The 22,932-nt window shown below is 38.1% G+C and overlaps 1 protein-coding gene across 1 annotated transcript in view; it reads left to right on the forward strand.

The window, feature by feature from the left end:
- NR5A1 (nuclear receptor subfamily 5 group A member 1) overlaps positions 1-22,932 on the forward strand; it is a 310,741-nt gene that overhangs the window by 197,105 nt on the left and 90,704 nt on the right. Inside the window, 1 exon segment of the mRNA XM_053695487.1 lies at positions 6,396-6,515. Coding sequence (XP_053551462.1) covers positions 6,396-6,515 — 120 coding nt within the window.

A 22,932-nucleotide genomic window follows, 5' to 3' on the forward strand; every position in this document is an offset into this window, starting at 1 on the left:
ATATTACTAATTACACTATTAATTACAGCACTGATCATGTTGTAAGCCATAGCAAATTATATGGACCATAACATTTCAGTGTGAGTGTAATGTTTTTGCATGCAGCATCTGTTTGACCTAAGAAATGACATTGTATATTATATTTTACAGCACATGTATACGTTGTGTTGTTACAAGGTGCATTCATGTTGTTGGATGAGGAGAGGTATTTGTGTTGTGAGTGCCAGATGGTGCAGACCTAGCCCGGCAAGTCTGCTCTGCAGTTTCTTTTCACTTAGCTTTGAGTGCATTTTTAATGGAAGACATTGAGCTACAAAATACACCGAGCACATTGCTGGTATTTATTGAGTAGCACAGTGTTTTGGTGAAATGTTATTATTCAGTGACCATATACAGTGCCATAAAGTGAGCTTATATTTAACTGTTCTCCGTTCTATTCTAGGTCAGTGACCATATACAGTGCCAGAAAGTGAGCTTATATTTAACTGTTCTCCGTTCTATTCTAGGTCAGTGACCATATACAGTGCCAGAAAGTGAGCTTATATTTAACTGTTCTCCGTTCTATTCTAGGTCAGTGACCATATACAGTGCCAGAAAGTGAGCTTATATTTAACTGTTCTCCGTTCTATTCTAGGTCAGTGACCATATACAGTGCCAGAAAGTGAGCTTATATTTAACTGTTCTCCGTTTCTATTCTAGGTCAGTGACCATATACAGTGCCAGAAAGTGAGCTTATATTTAACTGTTCTCCATTCTATTCTAGGTCAGTGACCATATACAGTGCCAGAAAGTGAGCTTATATTTAACTGTTCTCCGTTCTATTCTAGGTCAGGGACCATATACAGTGCCAGAAAGTGAGCTTATATTTAACTGTTCTCCATTCTATTCTAGGTCAGGGACCATATACAGTGCCAGAAAGTGAGCTTATATTTAACTGTTCTCCGTTCTATTCTAGGTCAGCGAGCATATACAGTGCCAGAAGTGAGCTTATATTTAACTGTTCTCCGTTCTATTCTAGGTCAGTGACCATATACAGTGCCAGAAAGTGAGCTTATATTTAACTGTTCTCCGTTCTATTCTAGGTCAGTGACCATATACAGTGCCAGAAAGTGAACTTATATTTAACTGTTCTCCGTTCTATTCTAGGTCAGGGACCATATACAGTGCCAGAAAGTGAGCTTATATTTAACTGTTCTCCGTTCTATTCTAGGTCAGCGACCATATACAGTGCCAGAAAGTGAGCTTATATTTAACTGTTCTCCGTTCTATTCTAGGTTAGTGACCATATACAGTGCCAGAAAGTGAGCTTATATTTAACTGTTCTCCGTTCTATTCTAGGTCAGTGACCATATACAGTGCCAGAAAGTGAGCTTATATTTAACTGTTCTCCGTTCTATTCTAGGTCAGCGACCATATACAGTGCAAGAAAGTGAACTTATATTTAACTGTTCTCCATTCTATTCTAGGTCAGTGACCATATACAGTGCCAGAAAGTGAGCTTATATTTAACTGTTCTCCGTTCTATTCTAGGTCAGTGACCATATACAGTGCCAGAAAGTGAGCTTATATTTAACTGTTCTCCGTTCTATTCTAGGTCAGCGACCATATACAGTGCAAGAAAGTGAACTTATATTTAACTGTTCTCCGTTCTATTCTAGGTCAGCGACCATATACAGTGCCAGAAAGTGAACTTATATTTAACTGTTCTCCGTTCTATTCTAGGTCAGCGACCATATACAGTGCCAGAAAGTGAGCTTATATTTAACTGTTCTCCGTTCTATTCTAGGTCAGGGACCATATACAGTGCCAGAAAGTGAGCTTATATTTAACTGTTCTCCGTTCTATTCTAGGTCAGTGACCATATACAGTGCCAGAAAGTGAACTTATATTTAACTGTTCTCCGTTCTATTCTAGGTCAGGGACCATATACAGTGCCAGAAAGTGAGCTTATATTTAACTGTTCTCCGTTCTATTCTAGGCCAGTAACCATATACAGGGCCAGAAAGTGAGCTTATATTTAACTGTTCTCCGTTCTATTCTAGGTCAGGGACCATATACAGTGCCAGAAAGTGAGCTTATATTTAACTGTTCTCCGTTCTATTCTAGGTCAGTGACCATATACAGTGCCAGAAAGTGAGCTTATATTTAACTGTTCTCCGTTCTATTCTAGGTCAGCGACCATATACAGTGCCAGAAAGTGAACTTATATTTAACTGTTCTCCATTCTATTCTAGGTCAGCGACCATATACAGTGCAAGAAAGTGAACTTATATTTAACTGTTCTCCGTTCTATTCTAGGTCAGGGACCATATACAGTGCCAGAAAGTGAGCTTAAATTTAACTGTTCTCCGTTCTATTCTAGGCCAGTGACCATATACAGTGCCAGAAAGTGAGCTTATATTTAACTGTTCTCCGTTCTATTCTAGGTCAGTGACCATATACAGTGCCAGAAAGTGAACTTATATTTAACTGTTCTCCGTTCTATTCTAGGTCAGCGACCATATACAGTGCCAGAAAGTGAGCTTATATTTAACTGTTCTCCGTTCTATTCTAGGTCAGGGACCATATACAGTGCCAGAAAGTGAGCTTATATTTAACTGTTCTCCGTTCTATTCTAGGTCAGTGACCATATACAGTGCCAGAAAGTGAGCTTATATTTAACTGTTCTCCGTTCTATTCTAGGTCAGTGACCATATACAGTGCCAGAAAGTGAACTTATATTTAACTGTTCTCCGTTCTATTCTAGGCCAGTGACCATATACAGTGCCAGAAAGTGAGCTTATATTTAACTGTTCTCCGTTCTATTCTAGGCCAGTAACCATATACAGGGCCAGAAAGTGAGCTTATATTTAACTGTTCTCCGTTCTATTCTAGGTCAGGGACCATATACAGTGCCAGAAAGTGAGCTTATATTTAACTGTTCTCCGTTCTATTCTAGGTCAGTGACCATATACAGTGCCAGAAAGTGAGCTTATATTTAACTGTTCTCCGTTCTATTCTAGGTCAGCGACCATATACAGTGCCAGAAAGTGAACTTATATTTAACTGTTCTCCATTCTATTCTAGGTCAGCGACCATATACAGTGCAAGAAAGTGAACTTATATTTAACTGTTCTCCGTTCTATTCTAGGTCAGGGACCATATACAGTGCCAGAAAGTGAGCTTAAATTTAACTGTTCTCCGTTCTATTCTAGGCCAGTGACCATATACAGTGCCAGAAAGTGAGCTTATATTTAACTGTTCTCCGTTCTATTCTAGGTCAGTGACCATATACAGTGCCAGAAAGTGAACTTATATTTAACTGTTCTCCGTTCTATTCTAGGTCAGCGACCATATACAGTGCCAGAAAGTGAGCTTATATTTAACTGTTCTCCATTCTATTCTAGGTCAGGGACCATATACAGTGCCAGAAAGTGAGCTTATATTTAACTGTTCTCCGTTCTATTCTAGGTCAGTGACCATATACAGTGCCAGAAAGTGAGCTTATATTTAACTGTTCTCCGTTCTATTCTAGGTCAGTGACCATATACAGTGCCAGAAAGTGAACTTATGTTTAACTGTTCTCCGTTCTATTCTAGGTCAGGGACCATATACAGTGCCAGAAAGTGAACTTATATTTAACTGTTCTCCGTTCTATTCTAGGTCAGTGACCATATACAGTGCCAGAAAGTGAGCTTATATTTAACTGTTCTCCATTCTATTCTAGGTCAGCGACCATATACAGTGCCAGAAAGTGAGCTTATATTTAACTGTTCTCCATTCTATTCTAGGTCAGGGACCATATACAGTGCCAGAAAGTGAGCTTATATTTAACTGTTCTCCGTTCTATTCTAGGTCAGTGACCATATACAGTGCCAGAAAGTGAGCTTATATTTAACTGTTCTCCGTTCTATTCTAGGTCAGTGACCATATACAGTGCCAGAAAGTGAACTTATGTTTAACTGTTCTCCGTTCTATTCTAGGTCAGGGACCATATACAGTGCCAGAAAGTGAACTTATATTTAACTGTTCTCCGTTCTATTCTAGGTCAGTGACCATATACAGTGCCAGAAAGTGAGCTTATATTTAACTGTTCTCCATTCTATTCTAGGTCAGGGACCATATACAGTGCCAGAAAGTGAACTTATATTTAACTGTTCTCCATTCTATTCTAGGTCAGTGACCATATACAGTGCCAGAAAGTGAACTTATATTTAACTGTTCTCCGTTCTATTCTAGGTCAGTGACCATATACAGTGCCAGAAAGTGAACTTATATTTAACTGTTCTCCATTATATTCTAGGTCAGTGACCATATACAGTGCCAGAAAGTGAGCTTATATTTAACTGTTCTCCGTTCTATTCTAGGTCAGGGACCATATACAGGGCCAGAAAGTGAGCTTATATTTAACTGTTCTCCGTTCTATTCTAGGTCAGTGACCATATACAGTGCCAGAAAGTGAGCTTATATTTAACTGTTCTCCGTTCTATTCTAGGTCAGTGACCATATACAGGGCCAGAAAGTGAACTTATATTTAACTGTTCTCCATTCTATTCTAGGTCAGGGACCATATACAGGGCCAGAAAGTGAGCTTATATTTAACTGTTCTCCGTTCTATTCTAGGTCAGGGACCATATACAGTGCCAGAAAGTGAACTTATATTTAACTGTTCTCCGTTCTATTCTATGTCAGGGACCATATACAGGGCCAGAAAGTGAACTTATATTTAACTGTTCTCCATTCTATTCTAGGTCAGGGACCATATACAGTGCCAGAAAGTGAACTTATATTTAACTGTTCTCCGTTCTATTCTAGGCCAGTGACCATATACAGTGCCAGAAAGTGAGCTTATATTTAACTGTTCTCCGTTCTATTCTAGGTCAGTGACCATATACAGTGCCAGAAAGTGAACTTATATTTAACTGTTCTCCGTTCTATTCTAGGTCAGTGACCATATACAGGGCCAGAAAGTGAACTTATATTTAACTGTTCTCCGTTCTATTCTAGGTCAGTGACCATATACAGGGCCAGAAAGTGAACTTATATTTAACTGTTCTCCGTTCTATTCTAGGTCAGGGACCATATACAGTGCCAGAAAGTGAACTTATATTTAACTGTTCTCCATTCTATTCTAGGTCAGGGACCATATACAGTGCCAGAAAGTGAACTTATATTTAACTGTTCTCCGTTCTATTCTAGGTCAGTGACCATATACAGTGCCAGAAAGTGAGCTTATATTTAACTGTTCTCCGTTCTATTCTAGGTCAGTGACCATATACAGTGCCAGAAAGTGAACTTATATTTAACTGTTCTCCGTTCTATTCTAGGTCAGTGACCATATACAGGGCCAGAAAGTGAACTTATATTTAACTGTTCTCCGTTCTATTCTAGGTCAGTGACCATATACAGGGCCAGAAAGTGAACTTATATTTAACTGTTCTCCGTTCTATTCTAGGTCAGTGACCATATACAGTGCCAGAAAGTGAACTTATATTTAACTGTTCTCCGTTCTATTCTAGGTCAGTGACCAAATACAGGGCCAGAAAGTGAACTTATATTTAACTGTTCTCCATTCTATTCTAGGTCAGGGACCATATACAGTGCCAGAAAGTGAACTTATATTTAACTGTTCTCCGTTCTATTCTAGGCCAGTAACCATATACAGTGCCAGAAAGTGAGCTTATATTTAACTGTTCTCCGTTCTATTCTAGGTCAGTGACCATATACAGTGCCAGAAAGTGAACTTATATTTAACTGTTCTCCGTTCTATTCTAGGTCAGTGACCATATACAGTGCCAGAAAGTGAACTTATATTTAACTGTTCTCCGTTCTATTCTAGGTCAGTGACCATATACAGGGCCAGAAAGTGAACTTATATTTAACTGTTCTCCGTTCTATTCTAGGTCAGGGACCATATACAGTGCCAGAAAGTGAACTTATATTTAACTGTTCTCCATTCTATTCTAGGTCAGGGACCATATACAGTGCCAGAAAGTGAACTTATATTTAACTGTTCTCCGTTCTATTCTAGGTCAGTGACCATATACCGTGCCAGAAAGTGAGCTTATATTTAACTGTTCTCCGTTCTATTCTAGGTCAGTGACCATATACAGTGCCAGAAAGTGAACTTATATTTAACTGTTCTCCGTTCTATTCTAGGTCAGTGACCATATACAGGGCCAGAAAGTGAACTTATATTTAACTGTTCTCCGTTCTATTCTAGGTCAGTGACCATATACAGGGCCAGAAAGTGAACTTATATTTAACTGTTCTCCGTTCTATTCTAGGTCAGTGACCATATACAGTGCCAGAAAGTGAACTTATATTTAACTGTTCTCCATTCTATTCTAGGTCAGTGACCAAATACAGGGCCAGAAAGTGAACTTATATTTAACTGTTCTCCATTTCTATTCTAGGTCAGCGACCAGATGATCTTGCTGCAGAATTGCTGGAGTGAGCTCTTGGTGTTTGACCACATCTATCGACAAATGCAACATAACAAGGAGAACAGCATTCTTCTAGTCACCGGTCAAGAGGTAATGCAATAATTTCCCAGTTCACTACTCTTATTGAATTAAGCTTATGTCCCCTCTATCTTGTTATTTTGTTTTTTCAGCCTCTCTGTTCTCTTCCCATTCTATGTTATTTTCCATTCATTGTATCAGCTATTTTACAAGAAGCTAAAAATGATTTGTATTCAGATGCAAACTTCACAAACCCCTTTGTTCTACACAGATCTTGCACCTTAATCCATATAAGGGAGTAGATTTATTAAACGGACACTGAACCCAATTTTTTTCTTTTGTGATTCAGATAGAGCATGCAACTTTAAACAACTTTCTAATTTACTCCTATTATCAATTTTTCTTTGTTCTCTTGCTATCTTAATTTGAAAAAGAAGACATCTAAGCTTTTTTCTAGGTTCAGAACTCTGGACAGCACTTTTTTATTGGTGGATGAATTTATCCACCAATCAGCAAGGACAACCCAGGTTGTTCACCAAAAATGGGCCGGCATCTGAACTTACATTCTTGCATTTCAAATAAAGATACCAGGAGAATAAAGAAAATTTGATAATAGGAGTAAATTAGAAAGTTGCTTAAAATGTCATGCTCTATCTGAATCACGAAAGAAAACATTTGGGTTCAGTGTCCCTTTAAACAGCAGATGATGCATTGTTGCCCCATTGTTTCTGGTGCACCTGAAGCGGAAGTTAACAAGCAGCGCTGCTCCTTAACTTCTCCGCCACCTTTTGGGTAGCGGACTGAAATCATCCTGATACGATCAAGATGATTGACAGGCCCTGCTAGCGGCCACCTGTGAGCATTCTACTTGTGCAATGATAAATGCAAACAGCGTATGCTGTCGGCATTTAGTGAGGTCGAGCTGCAGCAAATCATGTCAGCTCGACCTTTGATAAATCTACCCCAAGGAGTGGATTCTTTTGTAGTTGTAAAGTTTATCACAAAATGTAAAGAAATCCCATAGATTGATAATAAAGGATATTGCACAAGCCTTCTCACATATGCAACTGTTTCCAGGGAAAGAAATTCCACGGATAAGCCTGGACCTTTTTGGTCAGATGTCTCCATGTCCTTATGGCTATGATCATTTCATTAAAAAAAAGTCTATTCCTGTTGTGGATATTGAAGTTCTCACATACATGTGCTGATTTGAAGTTCTCACATACATGTGCTGATTTGAAGTTCTCACATACATGTGCTGATTTGAAGTTCTCACATACATGTGCTGATTTGAAGTTCTCACATACATGTGCTGATTTGATGTTCTCACATACATGTGCTGATTTGAAGTTCTCACATACGTGTGCTGATTTGAAGTTCTCTCATACATGTGCTGATTTGAAGTTCTCTCATATATGTGCTGATTTGAAGTTCTCACATACATGTGCTGATTTGAAGTTCTCTCATACATGTGCTGATTTGAAGTTCTCACATACATGTGCTGATTTGAAGTTCTCACATACATGTGCTGATTTGAAGTTCTCACATACATGTGCTGATTTGAAGTTCTCACACACATGTGCTGATTTGAAGTTCTCACATACGTGTGCTGATTTGAAGTTCTCTCATACATGTGCTGATTTGAAGTTCTCACATACATGTGCTGATTTGAAGTTCTCACATACATGTGCTGATTTGAAGTTCTCTCATACATGTGCTGATTTGAAGTTCTCACATACATGTGCTGATTTGAAGTTCTCACATACATGTGCTGATTTCAAGTTCTCACATACATGTGCTGATTTCAAGTTCTCTCATACATGTGCTGATTTCAAGTTCTCACATACATGTGCTGATTTGAAGTTCTCTCATACATGTGCTGATTTGAAGTTCTCACATACACGTGCTGATTTGAAGTTCTCACATACATGTGCTGATTTGAAGTTCTCACATACATGTGCTGATTTGACGTTCTCACATACATGTGCTGATTTGAAGTTCTCACATACATGTGCTGATTTGAAGTTCTCACATACATGTGCTGATTTGAAGTTCTCACATACATGTGCTGATTTGAAGTTCTCACATACATGTGCTGATTTGAAGTTCTCACATACATGTGCTGATTTGAAGTTCTCTCATACATGTGCTGATTTGAAGTTCTCACATACATGTGCTGATTTGAAGTTCTCACATACATGTGCTGATTTGAAGTTCTCACATACATGTGCTGATTTGAAGTTCTCTCATATATGTGCTGATTTGAAGTTCTCACATACATGTGCTGATTTGAAGTTCTCACATACATGTGCTGATTTGAAGTTCTCACATACATGTGCTGATTTGAAGTTCTCACATACATGTGCTGATTTGAAGTTCTCTCATATATGTGCTGATTTGAAGTTCTCACATACATGTGCTGATTTGAAGTTCTCTCATACATGTGCTGATTTGAAGTTCTCACATACATGTGCTGATTTGAAGTTCTCACATACATGTGCTGATTTGAAGTTCTCACATACATGTGCTGATTTGAAGTTCTCACACACATGTGCTGATTTGAAGTTCTCACATACGTGTGCTGATTTGAAGTTCTCTCATACATGTGCTGATTTGAAGTTCTCACATACATGTGCTGATTTGAAGTTCTCACATACATGTGCTGATTTGAAGTTCTCACATACATGTGCTGATTTGAAGTTCTCTCATACATGTGCTGATTTGAAGTTCTCACATACATGTGCTGATTTGAAGTTCTCACATACATGTGCTGATTTCAAGTTCTCACATACATGTGCTGATTTCAAGTTCTCTCATACATGTGCTGATTTCAAGTTCTCACATACATGTGCTGATTTCAAGTTCTCTCATACATGTGCTGATTTGAAGTTCTCACATACACGTGCTGATTTGAAGTTCTCACATACATGTGCTGATTTGAAGTTCTCACATACATGTGCTGATTTGACGTTCTCACATACATGTGCTGATTTGAAGTTCTCACATACATGTGCTGATTTGAAGTTCTCACATACATGTGCTGATTTGAAGTTCTCACATACATGTGCTGATTTGAAGTTCTCACATACATGTGCTGATTTGAAGTTCTCACATACATGTGCTGATTTGAAGTTCTCTCATACATGTGCTGATTTGAAGTTCTCACATACATGTGCTGATTTGAAGTTCTCACATACATGTGCTGATTTGAAGTTCTCACATACATGTGCTGATTTGAAGTTCTCTCATATATGTGCTGATTTGAAGTTCTCACATACATGTGCTGATTTGAAGTTCTCACATACATGTGCTGATTTGAAGTTCTCACATACATGTGCTGATTTGAAGTTCTCACATACATGTGCTGATTTGAAGTTCTCACATACATGTGCTGATTTGAAGTTCTCACATACATGTGCTGATTTGAAGTTCTCACATACATGTGCTGATTTGAAGTTCTCACATACATGTGCTGATTTGAAGTTCTCACATACATGTGCTGATATGAAGTTCTCACATACATGTGCTGATTTGACGTTCTCACATACATGTGCTGATTTGAAGTTCTCACATACATGTGCTGATTACAATTAAACAGTACATTATATAAAAAAAATACTGATATTTTCTGAAAAGGCCCAGATTTGCATATTTTTATTTGCTTGACCATATTTGTTACTCACAATCTTTTTAATGAATATAATTAAATGTGAAGGGATTTTTATTATTGGGTACTCATATTATACACAGATAAATGTTTATTTATTGAATGTAATAGTAAATAAAGATAATATTTATGATATGTTGGATCATGCAGTTACAAACAGACTATGGCATGGAAAAAACTCAGGTATAAAATGTATTGAAGTTAGCAACAATGAGGCTGACCTCCGATCCGCTTCAGACAAAGGCCGCCCCCCACTTCCTAGTGATGCAGGATAGACCTGTTTATCACAATAACCTGCATCTTAGAAGGATATTTAGCACCTTATTTTAAAGGGCAGATTCCTTAATTTAAAAAGAAATTTGTCACATGACTAATAGGTGAACCAAAGCTAAGTAGGACCCTCCTCACCACACTCAGAGATCTTTTGCATCCATACATTTATCTTACTATATGAAATGCAACATTTTTCTTAGCTATAGAGCCTACAGGTTTAAACAACTTTCCAATTTACTTCTACTATCAAATGTGCTTCATTCTCTTGATATCCTTTGTTGAAGGAGCAGCCATTGACATGAGGCATATATTTGATGCCAGAAATCAGCAGCTAGCTCCCAGTAGTGCATTGCTCTTCCTAAGTCTGCCTAGATACCTAGGTATCAAATGAAATAACAGAAGTGCATTAGAATGTGCTTTATCTGAATAAACAAAGAACAAAATGTGTGTTTCATGTCCCTTTAAAGGGACATAAAACCCCACATATTTCTTTCCAATTTACTTCTATTATCTTATTTTCTTCATTTTCTTGTTATCCTTTGTTGAAAAAGCAGGGATGTAAGCTTAGGAGTGTGTACGTGTCTGCAGCCCTATATGGCAACAGTTTTGCAACAATGTTATACATAAGCAAGAACACTAGATGGCAGCACTATTTCCTGTCATGTAGTGCTACAGGCATGTGCACGCTACCTACCTAGGTATCTCTATAACACAATGTTATACATAAGCAAGAACACTAGGTGGCAGCACTATTTCTTGTCATGTAGTGCTACAGGCATGTGCATGCTACCTGTCTAGGTATCTCTTCAACAAAGAATAACATGAGAACAAAGCAAATTTGATAATAGAAGTGCATTGGAAACTTTTTTAAACTGTATGTTCTATCTGTATCATGAAAACAAATGGTGGAAGGATACAAGCTTATAGCGTATATGCCAATTATTGCCTATATTCTGTATTCACAAACAACTGCATTAAGAGATGCTACTAAAAATGGAACTGGGCTGAGCACTAATCTTGTTACAGAGACTGAGGTTTAATTGGTAAAAATAAACGTAAAAAAAGGTCTGTGGGTCCAGATAATAAGCATCCAATGGTTTTAGAGAAACTTCCATCTGTGCTAGCAGCCGCATTAGTTGATCTATAAATTAATGATAATTAAAGGGATACTAACCTCACATTTTCTCTTTCATGATTCAGACAGAGCATGCAATTTTAAGCAACTTTCTAATTTACTCCTATTATCAATTTTTCTTTGTTCTCATGTTATCTTGATTTGAAAAAGCAGTAATAAAAGGTTAGGATCCGGCCCCTTTTTTAGTTCAGCAGCTTGGTAGAGCTTACTGATTGGTTTGCTACATTTAGCCACAAATCAGCAAGTGCTACCCAGGTGATGAACAAAAAATAGTCCGGCTCTAAAGCTTACAGTACTGCTTTTTCAAATCAAGATAGCATGAGAACAAAGAAAAATTGATAATAGGAGTAAATTAGAAAGGTGCTTAAAATATCATGCTCTATCTGAATCACAAAATAAAAAAATTGGGGTAGTATCCCTTTAAGGAGTTGTTTCATAAAATAAGAGAATTGCAACCTCTTCATAAACATGCAGCAGATGAAAAGGGCTATCCGTTTAAAAGGACACTAAACCTAAATTTTTTCTTTGATGATTCAGATACAACAAGCGATTTTAAGCAGCTTTCTAATTTTCTCCTATTATCAATTTTTCTTCACTCTCATGGTATCTTTATTTGAAAAGCAGGAATAAAAGCATAGGAGACTGCGCATTTTTGGGTCAGCATCTGGGTAGCACTTGCTAAATGTACCAAGCAAGCGCTATCCAGGGTGCTGAACCAAATATGGGCCGGCTCCTAAGCTTACATTCCTGAAGATACCAAGAGAACGAAGAGAAATTAATAATAGGAGTAAATTAGAAATTTGCTTAAAATTGCTGCTCTATCTGAATCATAAAAGAAACAAAAAATGGAAACTCTATTAAAAGAAAAACGTAGGACATACAACAGCATGATTTTGCTTCAGGAAGTTCCGTTTTACTTGCCAATAAAGGTTACGTTTTATTTTCTAACGCTCTCGCCTTCTTCTTTGTGGATTTGCTTCAGGAAGATCATATCAAACTAAAGAATTTTTTTTTTGACCATGTGACTAAAGGTTTAGACCAGGGTTGAGCAGTAGATATAGATTATCTATCTCTTTTTAAAAAAAAAACAAAAAACATTTGACACTGTCCTTACAATCAATAAATACTAGACTGTCTTTCTAAGGCAGTATTCATAAACAGCAATATGTTTCATAAATTATAACATTTTTTACTTGAGCGCATGGCCTATCTTATAGCCCTGTGAACAAGGATCATATGTCCAGTTGATGACAATGGGAAAAGTAATAACCTGACACAACCATAGGCATATCACACAACATCATGAGGGTGAGGTATAGCCTATGTTTTCTTCTTAATCCACAGAGAATCGTGAGACCTTTATTTGAAATTAGCAACCCTTATCTTTCAAATAGTGGTCCAGCTGCCAACTAATTGTCATAACAATGGCAAATAACTCTCAGCATTGGTTTTATTTTGAGGGGTTTGGCAATTATTAAAAGGAATGAGTTACCCCCTCACCAAAAAAAATATATCTTAAGGTCCCTCATTGTAAGGAATGTCGTCTCACTGTTTCATTTTAGCTGCAACTAAGCTGTTCAGTGTTTTTCTTTTAGTATGTATTCTTTGCTATGTGAGTTTGGACAGGGGTACGGTCATGAATACATATTTAAAATGGGTTAATTCACCCTCTCGGCAATCAGAATTTTGTGTAATTTTTACATTTTTAATAGTTAGATATTTTAGACCTATTTATTTTCTGCATAAGATGGTTCAAAGTTACAAAAATGATGTTCCATCATTTTATATTCTGATTTTCAATAGTTAATTGTTATTGAACAATAAATATATAACAACGTGCAAGTGGACATGATTCGATATTGCGGATCATGTCCGCTGCACATCGATAAATGCCGACAGCATACGCTCTCTGCATTTATCACTGCACCAGCAGTTTTTGTGAGCTGCTGGTGAAATACTGCCCCTGCAGATTCGCGGCCAATTGGCCGCTAGCAGGGGGTGTCAATCAACCCGATCGTATTGGATCGGGATGATTTCCGGCAATGTCTGTCTGCGGCCTCAGAGCAGGCGGACAGGTTACGGAGCAGAGGTCTTTAGACAGCTGCTTCATAACTTGTGTTTCTGGCGAGCCTGAAGGCTCGCCAGAAACACGGGGCATCAAGCTCCATACAGAGTTTGATAAATATGCCCCATAGAATCATAAATGTTTGATATTTTGGGAAGGTGAACTGAAGTTAAATGTAGAAATATAAAATGCATGTTTGAAATATTTAGGAAATATTAACTCACATGCTGCTATTTTCTAGGTACGTCCTTGTAAAAGACACAAAAAACAAAATGTATTTTTACCTGATAAGTGCATTTCTTTCATGGTAGTGAGAGTCCATAAGCCATTACTCCTGGGATTCAACTCCTGGCCACTAGGTGACAAAGATAACCAAAATTCCACATGCTTTTAATCCCTCTGACCTCTCAGGTATCCTAGTCTAATGTATAGCAGAAAAAAAGGAGAATATTAGAGAAGTAGGAAAGGACAGAAAACTTTTACAAATTCAGCTAAAGGGAAAAATGGAATATCCATAAAAGTGACCAATAAAATACCCTGAGGTCTAACAACAGACAAAGTAGTTCTCATAATCTATGCAAAAAGACAAGAATTTAAAAAAAGATCAAAAGAAGGAAGAGCCACAAACAGAATAGAAGGACAGAATGTAGGAACAGGGGGGGGGGTCCTTGAAGATAATAATATGAAGGAAGCACCCTTCAAATCTATCCTGGACATAAATGAACCCCAATGAACTAGAGTAAAGAGCCAAGCTAAATCAAACTTAAAAGCAGAAACCATGGAAAATATGTTAAACTTTCAAAATTCAAATAGGCCACAAAGTTCCCTCTTTCTTGGGAACACAGAACAATTGGAATGAAAACCTTGATCTTATTCCAAAAAACTGGAACCCAAACTATCACCTCCTAGTTTCCAGGTCAAGAGCTCAGAGAAAAAAGGACTCCTGTTTATGCAGGAACGTTTAGTAAAAAAACTGGATAACCTTCATTAAAGGAAATGTAGGCCAGAAGCCCATACTGTAATCATAGACAGAATCTAGATATTATGGACATACTGCAACTAGTCCTTTGAGACAGGAATACCCTACTAGCAACCAGAATAGAATCTGGAGTGGAGAGTCAAGATATGTGAAAGAGGAATACTGTAAGGCTTCCAAAGAGTTATATGTACCCACCAATCAGGAAGCGCTACCCAAGTGCTCAATCAAAAATTTGCCGACTCCTAAGCTTACACTCCTGCTTTTCAAATAAAGATACAAAGAAAACGAAGAAAATTTAATAAAAGGAGTAAATTAGAAAGTTGCTTAAAATTGCTGCTCTATCTGAATCATTAAAGACAAAAAAATTGGGTTTCATATCCCTTTAAAATCTATTTGAAATTCCAAATGATGTCACTTTAAAAGGTCAAATAGATTATAGAGAGGTTAAAGAGTTAATATGAAAAGAAATGTAGATTGAATTCTTGATTGGAAAATTACCAAACGTTCCCTCTGAAAGATCTAGAGATGTTTTATAGTCACAAATGCATCTGCAAAGCTTGTGACACGTGGGCTTTCACATAGTTTGTAAATGGATCATAAGTATAAAAGTAAAATATATTTTCTACAGATACAAACAACTTAACATTGAAATTCCACATTTTTATGCTGTAATGATACTCTATTTTCATTTTTGATGACAAAGAGCTGAAGATTAAAACATTACATCAGCAATTTGCATGTTATATCCTTTCTCTTGATGTTCTAAGTATGACTATACGACCTTCATCCATTAGTCACCTCTGTGGGCACCATTCTGTGAATAAATGGTTTATCATTTCTTAGGATGAGTGAATGAATGGTATGAAGTCAAACCTTTGCAATTAGCATTTTAACCTTAATCGCAATGTGCATATGATATTGATATTGTGTCTGTACGGGGACAGAGACTTAAAAATTGTATTATTAAGGTCTAAATGCTCTTGTTATGTTTCATAATGGATTAATAGAAAAGAATCTAAAGTGTGCCAAATTAATTGTGAAACTTCTCACTTATGAAAAGTATGAAATATTAGGACATTAGCTGTTGTGTCTAATGACACAAGTATGAGCTAATTAGGGAAATGTTGGGATTCCTTTAAAAATTCCACCAGGAAATTTACATTCACAAAAGTTATATGCTCTAATCCAGTGGTTCTCAACCTAAGTGACCTCAAGGCCCGGTAAGTTTTAGCCGGACCGGTCCAGGGCCCGGTAAGCATCTGGAGTGGGTTGCAGTAGGTTTGGAAGAAATATATATATATATATACACAGTCTCTTTCTCTCCTCCCCTCTCTCTCTCTCTCCCCCCTCTCTCTTTCTCTCTCCTCCCCTCTCTTTCTCTCTCTCCTCTCTCTCTCTCCTCCCCTCTCTCTCTTTTTCTCTCTCTCCTCCCCTCTCTCTTTCTCTCTCTCCTCCCCCCTCTCTCTCTCTCTGTCTCTATCTATCTCCTCCCTCTCTCTCTCTCTCTCTCCTCCCTCTCTTTCTCTCTCTCTCCTCCCTCTCTCTCTCCTCCCTCCCTCTCTTTCTTTCTTTCTCTCTCTCCTCCCTCACCCACTGACACCAATGAATTATAAAATTAACCCACTATAAACCATTTATATATATTATATATGGATCCCACACCACTGAATTATCATATAATTATAATATATATATATATATTTTAATTATATGATAATTCAGTGGTGTGGGATCCATATATATATATATATATATATATATATATATATATATATATATATATATATATATATATATATTTTACAGTGGATATTTTATAATTCATTGGTGTCAGTGGGATCTATATATATATATATATATATATACACACACACATACAGTTTACAAATACACATTGGTGTCCAGTGGCCGCCCTAAATATATACAGTGGTGTCAGTGGCCGTAATTATGTAATTGGTGTCAGTGGGCTTACTTACCTGTGAGCCGATGCTTCACACTCTGCACGCCGCTTCTACACGGTCACAGTGCGTGCGCCCGCCGCTACATGCTCACAGTGCGCAAACTGACATGCGCAGTGGCACTCTGACAGGCCCGTCCAAAATTTAGGAGATGTGTAAAGGCGGGCCTGTCAGAGCGAGTGTCTGGAGGCAATGTCGGGTCGCGGCCCACCAGCAGGGCCGTCGCGGCCCGGTAGTGGGCCGCGGCCCGGCTGTTGAGAAACACTGCTCTAATCTATTTAACCCCTTAAGGACCGGGCACTTCAGACAAAAACTTCCCAAAAAGACCAGTTCATTTTTAGCATTTTTGCCATCACTACATTTAAACAGAAATAGAGCCTTTTTTAACAATCAAAACTATATATTTTTTTCTTTAGTTAGACAACCCAAAGTATTGATCTAGGCCCATTTTGGTATATTTCATGCCACCATTTCACCACCAAATGCGATCAAATAAAAAAAATTGTTAACTTTTTTTTACAATTTTAGGTTTCTCCCTGAAATGATTTACAAACAGCTTGTGCAATCATGGCACAAATCGTTGTAAATGCTTCTCTGGGATCCCCTTTGTTCAGAAATAGCAGATATATATGGCTTTGGCATTGCTTTTAGGTAATTAGAAGGCCGCTAAATGCCATTGCGCACCACACTTGTATTATGCCCAGCAGTGAAGCGGTTAATTAGGTAGCTTGTAGATTTAATTTTAGCTTTAGTGTAGAGATCAGCCTCCCACCTGATACACCCCAGCCCCTGATTCCTCTCTGACCCCTCTCAAACAGCTCTCTTTCAACCCCCACCCCCATCTTAAGTACTGGCAGAAAGTCTGCCAGTAGAAAAATAAAAGGTTTTTTTTTTTTTACTTGTTTTTTTAATTATATATTTCCTGCAGGGTAGTATCCCCCCTTACCTCCCAACCTCCCTGATCCCCCCCCCCAAACAGCTCTCTAACCCTCCCCCTCTACCTATTTGCGGCCATCTTAGGTACTGGCAGCTGTATGTCAGTACCCAGTTTTTTTTCTGGAAAAGTATTTTCAACATATGTAAATAGTTGGAATATATTGCATATAGTGCATATTTATATATAGGACTTAAAAGCACTCACAGGATTTTTGTGACAAAACAGTGTCAAAAATGTATTGACGTTTCAGGGACTACATTATTATTATTTTTATTATTATTATTATTATTATTATTTATTATTATTATTATTATTATTATTATTATTATTATTATTATTCTAACAAAGGGGATAATGTAGTCTACAAAATGTCAATACGTTTTTGACACTGTTTTGTAACAAAAATCCTGTGAGTGCTTTTATATAAGTCCTATATTTAAATATGCACTCTCTGGACTTAAACAAAGAAAAAAATTACCTCAGAGCAAGGCATGTTGGTCTGAAACGTAACAAATGCTCTGTTGATAGTTACTTTTCAATAAAGGTTTTTGTATTTTTAAATCCAGAGACTGCATATTTAACTATACCCCCAACCTCTCCTCCTTTAAACGTTTCCTAAAGACCTTCTTGTTCAGGGAAGCTTATCACCCGACTCAGTAACAAACTAACTTCACTTAACTAACAGTTGCCCTCATCTATCTCCTCACTAATATCATTCTCACCTCTGCAGTCCCCACCTCCTGTTTCCCTTCCTCCTACCCATCTAGATTGTAAGTTCCCACGGGAATAGGGCCCTCAATGCCCCCTGTATTTGTCTGTAAAACGTTGTCATTTATTGTATTGTTTCTCTGTTGTACTTTCATCTTTGTACCCATGGGCAGCGCTGCAGAATCTGTTGGCGCTTTATAAATAAAGTATAATAATAATAAAATAATAATACTTAATACCTTTACCTTACTACTGCGCCCAGGCAGATGATGAGAGTGCTAGGAAACTTACATCCATTGTCATTTGGTGATTTACAAAACAAAATGTATGCTTACCTGTTACCTTCATTTCATGGTGGGATTGAACTCCTGGACACTAGAATGAGGCCAAGATTTCCAGGCTTCTAAGAGCACTTAAACCCTCCCACCTCTCTGGCATTCTAGTCTGACATATAACAGAGAAAGGAGAAGTAGAAAGGTAGGAAAGTAGGGAAACTGAGGTGCAAGCTAAAATTGCCGCCAGAAAAAAATTATTGAAGTAAAAAATGAATATAGGCCGGTCTTGTGAACTCTCACCACCATGAAACAAATGAATAATTCAGGTAAGCACCATTTTTTTTTCCCAAGGTGGTAAGAATCCACAAGTCATTACTCCTGGGAACTAATACCCACAATTTAGAGAAATGATGTTGCTGCCTTGCAAATATATTCAATATTGTCCTCAGTCTTGAAAATCCCACAAGAGAAAACTACTCTAGAAAAAAAGGCCAATAAAGACTATGGCCTCTAGTTATCATGGTCTGGCAGACCTCGCTGAATGCGGAGAGCAATACGCTCGCCGTATTCAGCATTGCACCTGCTGGTACAACGCCGCCCCCTGCAGACTCGCGGCCAATGGGCCGCCAGCAGGGAGGTGTCAATCAACCCGATCGTACTCGATCGAGTTGATTTCCAGCGATGTCTGTCCACCTGCTCAGAGCAGGCAGACAGGTTATGGAGCAGCGGTCTTTGTGACCGCTGCTTCATAACTGCTGTTTCTGGCGAGTCTGAAGGCTCGCCAGAAACACAGGACATCAAGCTCCATACAGAGCTTGTTACATATGCCCCTCTGCCTCCTCCAAATAAACCTTGGTTATAAAGAGATAAGAAACTCATATGGCCCTCTGACCTTTACTCGACCAAGGGACAAACAAATTAAAGGATTGTAATTGAAAGTAGAAATAAAGCTCTTACAATATCTCAATTAAGTAAGAGATCATCATACAAATTCTCTGGATTAGGACAAGGAGATGGGCTATAATCTCCTGACTGATGATATCTGGCAGAAGATATTGCTAAAAACACCAAAAACTTCCAAGACAGGAGATAATGTCCAAAGCATGCAGGTTTGAAAAGAGAAACCTGTAAAGATAGTAAAAAATTATCGCCTAGATTTAGAGTTCTGCAGTAGCCGTCAAAAGCAGCGTTAAGGGCTCCTAACGCTGCTTTTGGCCGCCCGCTGGTATTTAGAGTCAGGCAGGAAAGGGTCTAACGCTCACTTTGAAGCCGTGACTTTTCCATACCGCAAATCCCCTTACGCCAATTGCGTATCCTATCTTTTCAATGGGATCTTCCTAACGCCGGTATTTAGAGTCTTGGCTGAGGTGAGCAGTAGACCCTCTATCGACAAGACCCTAGCCGCAGAAAAAAGTCAGTAGTTAAGAGCTTTCTGGGCTAACGCCGGTTAATAAAGCTCTTAACTACTGTGCTCTAAAGTACACTAACACCCATAAACTACCTATGTACCCCTAAACCGAGGTCCCCCACATTGCCGCCACTATAATAATTTTTTTAACCCCTAATCTGCCGACCGCACACCACCGCCACCTACATTATCCCTATGAACCCCTAATCTGCTGCCCCTAACAACGCCGACACCTACATAATATTTATTAACCCCTTATCTCCCCCCCCCAACGTCGCCGCTACCTACCTACACTTATTAACCCATAATCTGCTGACCGGACCTCGCCGCTACTATAGTAAATGTATTAACCCCTAAAGCTAAGTCTAACCCTAACACCCACCTAAATTAACTATAATTTTAATCTAATAAAAATAAATTAAATCTAATTAACTAAAGTCTTCCTATTTAAAACTAAATACTTACCTGTAAAATAAACCCTAATATAGCTACAATATAACGAATAATTATATTGTATCTATTTTAGGATTTATATTTATTTTACAGGCAACTTTGTATTTATTTTAACTAGGTACAATAGCTATTAAATAGTTATTAACTATTTAATAGCTCCCTAGTTAAAATAATTACCAAATTACCTGTAAAATAAATCCTAACCTAAGTTACAATTAAACCTATCACTACACTATCATTAAATTAATTAAATAAATTAACTACAATTACCTACAATTAAATAAACTAAACTAAATTACAAAAAAAACAAAACACTAAATTACAAAAAATAAAAAAAATTACAAGAATTTTAAGCTAATTACACCTACTCTAAGCCCCCTAATAAAATAACAAAGCTCCCCAAATTAAAAAAAAATCCCTACCCTAATCTAAATTACAAAAGTTAACAGCTCTATTACCAGCCCTTAAAAGGGCTTTTTGTGGGGCATGCCCCAAAGTATTCAGCTCAGCTCTTTTGCCTGTAAAAAAAACCCACAATACCACCCCCAAACATTACAACCCACCACCCACATACCCCTACTCTAACCCAAACCCCCCTTAAATAAACCTAACACTACCCCCCTGAAGATCTCCCTACCTTAAGTCGTGTTCACCCAGCCGGGCATCGATGGACCAAAAGAGGACATCCTGAGCGGCAGAAGTCTTCATCCTATCCGGGCAGAAGAGGACATCCGGACCGGCAGACATCTTCATCCAAGCGGAATCTTCTATCTTCATCCATCCGACGAGGAGCGGCTCCATCTTCAAGACCTCCGGCGCGGAACATCCTCTTCCTTCCGAAGACTACCGACGAATGAAGGTTCCTTTAAGTGACGTCATCCAAGATGGCGTCCCTCGAATTCCCATTGGCTGATAGGATTCTATCAGCCAATCGGAATTAAGGTAGGAAAAATCTGATTGGCTGATTTAATCATCCAATCAGATTCAAGTTCAATCGGATTGGCTGATCCAATCAGCCAATCAGATTGAGCTTGCATTCTATTGGCTGTTCCGATCAGCCAATAGAATGCAAGCTCAATCTGATTGGCTGATTGGATCAGCCAATCCGATTGAACTTGAATCGGATTGGCTGATTCAATCAGCCAATCAGATTTTTCCTACCTTAATTCCGATTGGCTGATAGAATCCTATCAGCCAGTCAGAATTCGAGGGACGCCATCTTGGATGACGTCACTTAAAGGAACCTTCATTCGTCGGAAGGAAGACGATGTTCCGCGTAGGAGGTCTTGAAGATGAAGCCGCTCCTCATCGGATGGATGAAGATAGAAGATGCCGCTTGGATGAAGATGTCTGCCGGTCCGGATGTCCTCTTCTGCCCGGATAGGATGAAGACTTCTGCCGCTCCGGATGTCCTCTTTTGGTCCATCGATGCCCGGCTGGGTGAACACGGCTCAAGGTAGGGAGGTCTTCAGGGGGGTAGTGTTAGGTTTATTTAAGGAGGGTTTGGGTTAGAGTAGGGGTATGTGGGTGGTGGGTTGTAATGTTGGGGGGTGGAATTGTGTTTTTTTTTTACAGGCAAAAGAGCTGATTTCTTTGGGGCATGCCCCGCAAAAAGCCCTTTTAAGGGCTGGTAATAGAGCTGTTAACTTTTTTAATTTAGATTAGGGTAGGGAATTTTTTTTATTTTGGGGGGCTTTGTTATTTTATTAGGGGGCTTAGAGTAGGTGTAATTAGCTTAAAATTCTTGTAATCTTTTTTTATTTTTTTGTAATTGAGTATTTTTTTTTTTTTGTAATTTAGTTTAGTTTATTTAATTGTAGGTAATTGTAGGTACTTGTAGTTAATTTATTTAATTTATTTATTGATAGTGTAGTGTTAGGTTTAATTGTAACTTAGGTTAGGGTTTATTTTACAGGTAATTTGGTAATTATTTTAACTAGGTAGCTATTAAATAGTTAATAACTATTTAATAGCTATTGTACCTAGTTAAAATAAATACAAAGTTGCCTGTAAAATAAATATAAATCCTAAAATAGCTACTATATAATTATTTGTTATATTGTAGCTATATTAGTGTTTATTTTACAGGTAAGTATTTAGTTTTAAATAGGAAGACTTTAGTTAATAAGATTTAATTTATTTTGTTAGATTAAAATTATATTTAACTTAGGGGGTGTTAGGGTTAGGGTTAGACTTAGCTTTAGGGGTTAATACATTTATTATAGTAGCGGCGAGGTCCGGTCGGCAGATTAGGGGTTAATACTTGACGTTAGGTGGCGGCGATGTTAGGGAGGGCAGATTAGGGGTTAATAATATTTATTATAGTGTTTGTGAGGCGGGAGTGCGGCTGTTTAGGGGTTAATACATTTATTAGAGTAGCGGTGAGGTCCGGTTGGCAGATTAGGGGTTAATAAGTGTAGGTAAGGTAGCGGCGACATTGTGGGGGGCAGATTAGGGGTTAATAAATATTATGTAGGTGTCGGCGATGTTAGGGACAGCAGATTAGGGGTACATAAGTATAATGTAGGTTGCGGCGGTGTACGGAGCGGCAGATTAGGGGTTAATTGTGTAATGCAGGTGTTAGCGATAGCGGGGGCGGCAGTTTAGGGGTTAATAAGTGTAAGGTTAGGG

This window comes from Bombina bombina, chromosome 12, assembly GCF_027579735.1.
Source record: "Bombina bombina isolate aBomBom1 chromosome 12, aBomBom1.pri, whole genome shotgun sequence".
In the NCBI taxonomy this organism is placed as follows: Eukaryota; Metazoa; Chordata; class Amphibia; order Anura; family Bombinatoridae; genus Bombina; species Bombina bombina.